Source organism: Chiloscyllium plagiosum, chromosome 30 (genome assembly GCF_004010195.1).
Source record: "Chiloscyllium plagiosum isolate BGI_BamShark_2017 chromosome 30, ASM401019v2, whole genome shotgun sequence".
Lineage (NCBI taxonomy): Eukaryota > Metazoa > Chordata > Chondrichthyes > Orectolobiformes > Hemiscylliidae > Chiloscyllium > Chiloscyllium plagiosum.
In genome coordinates this window covers 43,443,183-43,453,624 of record NC_057739.1, presented here as the reverse complement: position 1 = coordinate 43,453,624, position 10,442 = coordinate 43,443,183, and the positions used below count along the sequence as shown (strand labels likewise).

General features: G+C 46.4%; 1 protein-coding gene across 1 annotated transcript in view; it reads left to right on the top strand.

Moving 5' to 3' along the window:
* nup214 (nucleoporin 214) overlaps nt 1-10,442 on the top strand; it is a 115,457-nt gene that overhangs the window by 100,430 nt on the left and 4,585 nt on the right. Inside the window, exons 32-35 of the mRNA XM_043719712.1 lie at nt 1,677-1,832; nt 2,242-2,413; nt 4,646-4,758; nt 7,034-7,064. Of these exons, the coding sequence (XP_043575647.1) occupies nt 1,677-1,832; nt 2,242-2,413; nt 4,646-4,758; nt 7,034-7,064 (472 nt within the window). The remainder of the gene's footprint in view (nt 1-1,676; nt 1,833-2,241; nt 2,414-4,645; nt 4,759-7,033; nt 7,065-10,442) is intronic.

Below are 10,442 nucleotides of genomic sequence, written 5' to 3'. Positions count from 1 at the left end.
GCGTTGAGGTTGTGGTTGTGGTCAGGCGTTGTGGTTGTGGTTGTGGTCAGGCGTTGAGGTTATCAGTGCATTTAGTTGCTTCAGCTGATGCTGCATGAATGGCTGGGGTGCCATCACTGTGTGTTTGATGGTCACAATGTGAGCTGTTCCTCACCTTCCACTTGTAGAGTAAATTCATCCACTGTCCCTGGCCTGTTCTCATGCAGTTGTGGCTGGTCCAGATGTTCCCAGGAAGGTTGAACCCTGGGGTATCACTCAGATCAGTCGTCACATTGTAGTCACTGACATTTGCAGAGGCTGTGCCATTGAGAAATGAGTCTGTCGTTGGTTTGTGGTTGTGTTCCATTCAGGGATATGGGATTTCAGGTGAGTTTGCGAGCGGTTTTCCAAGGTCTTGTGACAGTGCAAGTGCTTTGTCACCCGCCAGTGTGGGCAGCAGAACCAAAAAACATGGCACACTGTTTCACAGCCTTCTCCAACAGCTGCTCCGCGGAGCTTTGACAGTCTGTCCTTGCCTGGGACTGTAGGCCAGGGTTTCCTCAATTTGCATTGATAAACAGGATTTGCATCCTAAAACTTCACAGTTGTGAACTTCCAAAAGAGCACTTTCATATTTGAAATCTCCCAGGAAGGGAAGTACTGTACCTGGAGGCTATGGGGAAGGAGGATGAGGTTGAGTTGATTAGACAACTCTTTCGAAGAGCCAGAACAGACACAGTGGACTGAATGGCCTCTATATGTATGAATTTGAAAACGTTTTTCACCAAGTCCTTTGAACTGCATTTAGGGTAGGTCATCATAGGTTACGGTGCAGCCAGGATCCAATGTTGCTCAAAGGAGCTTTTGCTATGTTAGCCAGTTTGGTTTTGCTGTCACTTTGTTTCAGTTTGCCCTCTTGTCTGAAGGCTGTGGGTGTGAAGCTCCCAGCCTTGAATACTGAACTGAGGCTAATGTTTGAGAACATGACAGCAGTGGCTCTGCATTGTTGGCAACACCATCTTTCAGTGAAGCTATGAAACTGACACAGCTGCCCACGTGGTACTCTTGAGTAGAGCAGCGAATTTGTCCAGTGCCCTGACTGGCATTACTCCCTCGGCCAATGCCACAAATTAATAAATTAATGTTTGAGGGACTTTGCCAGTATGTCAGCATTGACCACACTGTTGGAGCTGTCCTGTTGACGCAGGATCCCTTGTAAATGCAAGTTCCCTCTGATGAGTGTCCCTCTGGTAATGTCATCTGTGGATGGTTCTTGTTTGGTCTGTGGTAGAAATATTATTGACGGTAAGGTAGAAGATCTTAATGCTTGCAAACAAATGAACATTGTGTGTTTCTATAGCACCTTTCATGATCCCTAGAATTTCCAAAGCACTTTACAGCTGATTCTCAATCACTGTTGTGATGCAGGAAAGGCGTTCATTGATTTGTGCACAGCAAGCTCCCACAGTCAGCACTGATATAACGGATCAGTTAATGGGGCGAAATGGGCATGGTCAAACATTCAAAACTGATCCCCACAGCCAATGCTACAGGTACACTGTCCCCATCCACCCCGCCCCCAAAATAAAACCCTATTGAGTTCCATTGAAAGCAGCAACACCAGCTATTAGATTAGAGTTGAATGTCTGAATGATTGAGTTTATAACTTTGCTGACAGAGTACCTGTTTGTCTTCAGATGCTCAAAGCCTCTTCGGGAACAGTGGTGCCAAGACGTTTGGGTTTGGCAGTGCCTCTTTCGGATCAGATCTGAAGGCGCCAGGCTCGTTCAGTGCAGGTTCCAGTGTTGCTGCTCAAGGCTTTGGCAACTTTTCCACTCCCTCCAAACCGCCAGGTAATTTGATAGTTTCTTTTGGAGAGCAGATTGAGCCCTGCTGTCAGGGAAGATCAGGAAAAGGTGCTGCCCTTGGGGAATGAAGAGATAAGCTGACAGTGAGATGCATTCGCAGGTGAAACCCTCTTTTTAGTTATGTTTGCAGTTTTGCTCAGGATTTATAAGTGAGCTGCTTAAAATTTTAAATGTTTGAAATAATGTTAATATTTCCAAATGGCTCAACATGGGATCGACAACAAATGCGTGAGATCTTTGTTTCTTTCCCTTGACCTTTCCCCTTCCCACCTGCTGCACCTATCTGCTGTTTGTTCATTCTTGCGTGTAGGTTTTGTTCAATTGGTAATCTAGGACCTTGGGTTCTGTCTCGTGCAGTGTCCCTCATCCATTCTCGCTCTCCCTTTCTCTTCAGGTGGCTTTGGTGCTGCTCCTGTGTTTGGCAGTCCGCCAGCCTTTGGTGGCACCCCAACGTTTGGAGGCCTTCCAACATTTGGTGGCTCACCAGCTTTTAGTGGAACAATGAGCCCTTCAGGAGGCAAGGTGTTTGGTGAAGGAACAGCGGCTGCCAATGCTGGAGGTTTTGGGTAAGACCTTGGGACATGCTCTGGGCTGGAAGGAGTGAGGTTGATGCAGAGCTATGTTTGAATCTGCGTCTGTGTTCAGTGATAACATACAATAGAAGAAAAATTGTTTGGCTGTGAGGTTTTCAGTAGCACACGCTCTTTCTCGCTCTCTCTCGCTCTCTCTCGCTCTCTCTCGCGCGCTCTCTCGCGCTCTCTCTCGCGCTCTCTCTCGCGCTCTCTCTCGCGCTCTCTCTCGCGCTCTCTCTCGCGCTCTCTCGTGCTCTCTCTCACTCGCTCTCTCTCACTCTTTTCCTTTCTCGCTCCCCAAGCTCCCCCTTGTCCACAGAGCCCATCTTACCCTTCACATTAAACTGCTGAGTACCCCACTCCGTGCTGCAGCACTTGCAAATGAATCCAACTCAGTATCAAAACTGCTATCATCATTCTTCACCCCATCTCCTGCCAACAGATTCCACCCCCAAAATTCCTGGCCAGCCAACCCTTACCCTGGAGCCCTTCTCTCCATGCCCGAACTCCAAATCTTTTACAATCTCCTTGACGACGTTGCTGTCTCTCAGATACTTCTACATGGACAGGAAAAGGCCATGTCTATCCGGACATAATCCAGGCTTTGTCAGCGCTTATGTCCTTCTCCAGTCCAATGTCTTATTGTGGAAGATCCTGGGAAAATTCCTGAGACTCATTCAGGCAAAACTTCATGGAATCCCCCTGACAATCTAACCAGCTCCAGGACCACGCTATCAATCTCACAAACTGTCAAAAAACACCGTGAGGGTTATGCGTACTGCCTCCTGCAGGACTCTCATAAGGAGGATTTTCATTTATCTTGAGTAGTTTATTCTAGAAGAGGAAGATACAAAAAAAGGGGGGGCTTTTGACCTTTAACCTTTTTGTATTTTGTGCTTCTACCTTCTCCTCTCAGTCCGGTCTGACTCAAATAAACCAGGGTTCAAGCAAAACATTTCTACAGCTACGTGCACTGGAACTGGGAGCAGAAAGTGACTCAGCCAGTAAATTGGTACCTCGTTGTTTGACAGTATCGCTGAAGCTTTAAACTAAAATGAAGGGAAATTTAATAAACGGAGAGTGCAGAATATTGCAAAGTCCAGTCACTGCCTTCAGGTTTTGCAGTATTGCTTTTTGTTCCAATAATAAAAGATAGCACAGATTAGGCTTAACTGTAGAATACTAAGATGATCTTGTAGAGACGTTGAAGATGAAAATATTTGATGGGCTAGATAGAGAAAAATACTATTTCTTTCAACAGTGGAGTCCAGGATAAGAGATGTACGTTTGGAATAAAGCTTCTTTGATTTTGACTAATTGATAGAAAAGACCAAAGGGACTGAGTGAACTCCCTCTGTTTATTAGTAAATGCTACCCACATTCTATGTAGATATTTGGGTTGAGCTAGAGAGCTCACATGCATACTGAGACCCTAAATGTAACTCATTGGCTGTGAAGCACTTCAGCGACATGTACAAGAACACAGTTTCTCCATAATATTAGTGCCTGTTCAGTTCAAATTCACAGAGATTGTCAGCAGGCAGCCTGCTCTCTGCCTTTGTGTTACTCAATCTGACTCCCCGATCATAGTCAAGGTAAAGCGAATGTGGGGACTGCAGATTCTGGAGATTAGAGTCAAGATCAGAGTGGTGCTGGAAAAGCGCAGCAGGTCAGGCAGCATCCGAGGAGCAGGAGGGTCAATGTTTTGGGCCAAAGCCCTTCATCAGGAATGAGGTCATTCAGGCCCCATTCCCGATTCGGGCCCCACTCCCGATTCAGGCCTCATTCCCGATTCAGGCCTCATTCCTAATTCATGCCCATTCCTGACGAAGGGCATTTGCCCGAAACGTCGATTCTCCTGCTCCTCGGATGCTGCCTGACCTGCTGCGCTTTTCCAGCACCACTCTGATCTTGACCATCGTCACAGGGAAAGCTGGTGTTACTTCACTGTGATGCTGCCACATTAAAAACAGAACCGTGGATACTGGAAATTTGAAACACAAACAAAAAGTGCAGAAGAAACTGAGCAGGTCTGGCAGCATCAGTCGAGAGAAAAGCAGAGTTAACATTTGGAGTCCAGTAACTTGGTGTTAACTGTTTCTGTCTCTCCAACTAGGTAAATCCCGATTCCTTGATGTATCGCTCTGCCTTGTAAGTGGTGTTTTTAATTGTCTTTTTATTCCACATACTTGATAACCAACAACTTCTGTTTTCTTCTGAGCACAGCTTTGGGAGCACTGCCAATGCGCAATCATTTGGAAGCATAGCGAATCAGTCCACTGTATCTGGTTTTGGAGGACATGGGTCTGGCTTTCCAGGCTTTGGGACCAGCGGAGGAGGTAAAAGCTCTTATATTCATGGCGAAGGTTAGGTGCAGCTCCGAACCAGGCCTTCGAGAGCAGCTGGCCTTCATCTAACCCTTCAATTTCTCGTCCCTTCGGAAATTTAGCTGGGGGAGGCAATGGCCTAGTGGTATTATTGCTCAGCTATTAATCCAGAGACTCAGGGAATGTTCTGGGGACCCAGGTTCGAATCCCACCACGGCAGATGGTGGGATTTGAAATCGGTAAAATCTGGAATTAAGAGTCTAATGATGACTGTGAATCGATTGTCAGTTGTTGGACAAACCCTCCTGATTCACTAACATTCTTCAGGGAAGGAAACTGCCATCCTTACCTGGTCTGGCCACATGTGACTCCAGACCCACAGCGTGGTGGTTGAGTCTTAACTACCCTCTGGGTAATTAGGGATGAGCAATAAATGGTGGCTTGACCAGTGACGCCCTCATCCCATGAATGAATAATAATCACCCAGCTTACCATTAAAGGCACCTCCGAGATGGTACCTAGCTTCACACTCCAACCTTCTTAGGGGAACTAACAGGGTCGATGGCTGTTTCCCTGGTGGGAGAGTCTCCGACCAGAGGGCATCGTCTCTAATTAAGGGCTCGTCCATTTAAGACAGAGATGAGGAATTTCTTCTCTCTGAGGGGAATGAATCTGTGGAATTTTTCTCCACAGAGGGCTGTCAAGGCTGGTTTGTTAAGTATATTCAAGGCTGGGACAGACAGATTTTTAATCGCGAAGGGAATGAAGGAGTATGGGGGAAAAGGCAGCAAAGTGTAATTGATCTCATTGTAGAGCACAGCAGATTTGATGGGCTGAATGGCCCACTTCTTTTCCTATGGTCACTCTCAAGGTAAAAAGATTTCTCATGAATTTCTTAATTCTTATCCCTCTTTCACTCATTCCCTCCCTCCCTCTCATTTCTCCCCTTCCCCACCTCTCCCTACTCATCCCTGCCCTTCCCCGCTCCTCCCCATCCTTTCCCGTCCTTCCCCCTCCCTCTCCTCTCCCCCTCTCGTCCCCGCCATGTGCTGTCTCTCTCTCATGCTTTCACACATACTCACTCTCTCAGTCACACATGCAGTCACTCTCACTCAGACTGTCACTTACATTTTCACACTCCCTCACTCTCACATTACTCTCACACGCACACTTGCAAGCTCCCTGTCTCGCATGCACATCCTCCCACACACACTTTGATGCAGACCTGTGTGCATTCTCCCACGCACACCCTCTCATGCACTCACGCTCTCTCCTGCCCACCTTCCCTTAGGAGCACCGTGCTAATGGGCACACAGTCTCTTTTTAATGATGTAGATTTAGGGATAAATATTGACCAAATGCCTGAGGCAAATGGCTCTGCTCTTCAAAATAGAGCAATGGACTCATTTAGCATCCTCCTCGGCCAGCACAGCATTTTCCCATCTGCACCAGGAATGTCGCCGTGGTTTTTGCACTCCGGTCTCCTGAAGCTACAACGTTGTGACTATGGCCAGAGTGTTACCCGAGAGCTCTGGCTGACACTTAATTGAGCAAAGGGATCTCTTCACAATCTGGAAGATTCTCTGGTAGGACTGAAAACTGAACAGCAGCAACTGTTCAAATCCCAGTGTCGTTTCCAAACTGTCAGCCAATGATTTCTGTTCTGCTTAATCCATATCCTGTTCTAATTTGAAAAAGATTCAGTAGTTCACATCATAAATCAGTGAGGAAGTGTGGGTCATATTTCCCAGGTGTCTCTGCTGGCAGTTGAGCTGTGTAGGTAATTGCTATAATCGTGGTAACTTTTATTTCTTTGGTTTTGAAGCTGCAATCATGTTTATCCCTGCTTGCTTCAGAAACTGGAATCCAAGCTAAGAGGCTGTTGCCCTAGCCTAGAGCGCCTAACCCCCCCCCCCCCCCCCGGCCAACTTATGCCCCCTCAAGTAGACATCAAAGATCCCAGGCCACTGCTTTCAGAAAAGCAGGGGCACTTTCTGTACTCAGTATTTATCCTTCCAGCAGCTTCACTAAAAATAACCAGCAATTTATTTGTGCATTTCATTGCTGTGTTTGGAATCTTTCTGTGCATAGTTTGGGTGTTGCATTTCTTGGTGTTAGGACAGTGACTGGGTGTGTGTTCGGTCTTTGCAATTATCAGATGCAGCAAAGCGACTGTGTACAGTCAACTTGTTATTTGCCTTTTCTATTTGAATGGTTTTGAGGAAGTACCTGTGCAAGATGTGAGTAATTTCTTCTTCCTTTCTTTCTTGTTTAATTATTTTTTTAGGGTTTGGAGGTGGTTTTGGATCCACAAATCAGTAAGTAATGAGGCTGCAAGTTCATTTCTAACTGATACCAGAACCTGGAGTCCTGTTAACCCTTGCCTGCTGATCGAGCCACACCAACCCACATAAATATGGCTAGACCCTTTATGGGTTAAAAGACAATTTTCCCGGCTCTTCATTAAGACAATGTTTTGACTTTGCTGTGTGTTGTGCGCTGTGTCCACTGTCTTTGTATTTCTGCTGTAAGAGGATTGTTGTGTTTTGTTGTTTTGCTTTGAAGTTCAATAAAAAATTAACCAGTGGAGGAATAGACTTTATTATACAATAAGCAGGTGGGAAGCTAAAGAAATGAATATGATTTTCATCTGGTTTGGTTTCGATCTCCAGCTTGTTATTGAAGGTCTGGGTAACCCCTGACTACGTTGCAGTGTCCTTGAAAGCTCTCTGGTTGACTATATCTCTCGATACACTGTTTGGGTGAAGCTTCCATTGTGACCCTGTTTGGCCAAGAGTACCACTTGGCTTTCGGTTTTGTTTTTATCAGTGCACACCAGGATCTCTCAAAGTTTGATCACCAGGTGATCTTGTAGGTTAGGATAGAATAGAATCCCTACAGTGTGGGAAGAGATCATTCGACCTGTCACTGACCCTCTTACAAGCATCCTACCCAGACCCAACTCCTTCCTCCATTCCTGCATTTCTCATGGCTAATCCAATTAGCCTGCACATCTATAATTATGGGCAATTTCCCACGGCCAATTCGCCCTGACCTGCACAGCTTTGGACTGTGGGAGGAAACCGGAGCACCTGGAGGAAACACACGCAGACACTGAGAGAATGTGCAAACTCCACACAGGCAGTCACCCGAGGATGGAATCAGACCCAGGTCCCTAGCACTGTGAGGCAACAGTGCTAACCACTGAGCCTCCATGCCACCCAATTGAGTGATAAATATTTGCCAAGACACTGGGGAAAATTGCCTTGCTGCTGTTTGTCCACCGCGTGGCTCGGGGATCTTTTATGTCCACCCGAGGGTGCAGGTGGGTCCTTCATTTAACATCCTTTCAGAGAAACGGCAGGGGCAACATCTCTTCAGTGCTGCACTGAGCGGGGGGTGGGTGGGGGGGGGGCGGGGGGTAGCCTGGATAATAAAGCTGGAGTCTACCAGACAGGCTGATGATGCTGCAATGAATCGTGACCGGGACCTGTCATTGAGGTGTTTTAGTTGCAGAACAAATTATCAAAAGCCCTTCTAAAAGCTATTTCCAGTCTAAATGACAGGTTTTGTTTATATCTGTTGAAGAATGTATACAGAACAAAGGCATTCAGCCCCTGAAGCCTGTATCCCATCCAGTAAAAACAATAGCCAAACTGATTGTGGTCTCCACTCCTGCCTTTCACTCCACTTTCGTTTACCTTGTTACACAACACCAGGTCCTCTGCCTTTAAACATGTTCAAATGCTGAGACCCCTTCCAGGAAAGTCCCACCAATGAATTCAGCCAAATGACCCTTTAAAATATTCAAAACTGACAAAACTCTGGATGCTGGAAATCCAAAACAAAACCAGGAATCGCTGGAAAAGCTCAGCAGGTCTGGCAGCATCTGTGAAGAGAAATCAGAGTTAAAGTTTCAGATCAAATTCTGAGGAAGGGTGACCGGACCCAAAGCTTTAACTCTGGTTTCTCTCCATGGATGCTGCCAGACCTGCTGAGCTTTTCCAGCCAGTTCTGTTTTTGTTTGTGACATTAGGAGAGTAAAGCTTGGATCTAAATTTTGTTGCAAATTGCAAACTCTTAAAGGTTCATGACTTTTTTTTTAACATAAAATCGGTTCCTGCCACCATTTGGATGGAGGGTGCAGCCTGTGTGTAAACACTGACTCAGAAGCTGCCTGGTGTAGGTTAATGATCGTGAGGAGCTTGCGCAGCCGATGCAGCGTGCAATCAGACTTGTTGAAGTCAGCACATTGTGATGAGGTACCTCTTTAAAACGCAGTTGAACAGATCCTTTCATCCCGAGCACATCCATCTATTCCCAGTTGTTTCCTGTTTCCAATCACTTTGGTAAATAAGCTCCATTCCAGTTTACCTAAAATGCCAGATACTGAGTTCACTGCTCAGTGATCTGGGAGTTGAGAGTGGAATATGGTCTTGTTGCAAATATGTTTTATTTTGGGGAAGCAGTAAAAAGCTCTCAAACTATCTCCATCAGAAATACGCAGATCTTCACCTCTTTTTTAACTGGCCCTTGTGTCCTGACACAGGTACCAAAAGCAGCTGACAACTCAAATTATACAATCTAGAATAAGTGTTACCCCCTCATAGCTGTAGCTACTGTCATTTGCATCTTCAAATACACTCTGCATCGCTGTATCTCTGTCAACTTTGGTTTTATTTTACCATCTATCCTGGTCAGTGCTCTCTCGGACTTCTTCTCATTGTTTCGCCGAAGTTTGAGCTCTTAATGTTTGATTTTTGGCCTGTTACTCCCAGATTTACGTCATCATCATCTCAATTGTTTTATTCCCTCCTGTGTCGTGCCTTCCCTGCCTCTCTGCATCTTGCACTATCAGCACAACCTATTTCAATCTTCTGTGATTTGTTTCAACTTTTCCTTAAATGTAGCTCTGCTTTTCACCTCACCCACCTAATGAGACACAATCGTTTTCCCTGAAATATTCCTTTCAACCATCACTCCGGTCCTACAATATCTTCCCGTCTGGCACCAACTCGATTTTAAAATTATTCATTTTGCTTTTAAATCTCTCCAAAGCGATGTTCCTTACTAGTTCTGTGACCAAGCCTTGGACAGTTCTGCACTCTTTCACTTTTGATCTCCTGCACATTTCTCTGTTTTATTTACTCTGCTTTTGTATGTCTGAGCTTCACCCTCTGAAATATCTCTCCTAACCCAGTCCACCTCTCCATCACTCCCTCCTAACCCTGTCCACCTCTCTGTCACTCTCTCTTAACCCTGTCCACCTCTCGTGTCACTCCCTCCTGACCCTGTCCACCTCTCTGTCACTCCCTCCTGACCCTGTCCACCTCTCTGTCACTCCCTCCTGACCCTGTCCACCTCTCTGTCACTCACTCCTGACCCTGTCCACCTCTCAGTCACTCCCTCCTAGCTCTGTCCACCTCTCTGTCACTCCCTCCTGACCCTGTCCACCTCTCTGTCACTCCCTCCTAACCCTGTCCACCTCTCTGTCACTCTCTCTTAACCCTGTCCACCTCGTGTCACTCCCTCCTGACCCTGTCCACCCCTCGTGTCACTCTCTCCTGACCCTGTCCACCTCGTGTCACTCCCTCCTGACCCTGTCCACCTCTCGTGTCACTCCCTCCTGACCCTGTCTACCTCTCTGTCACTCTCTCCTAACCCTGTCCACCTCTCTGTCACTCTCTCCTAACCAA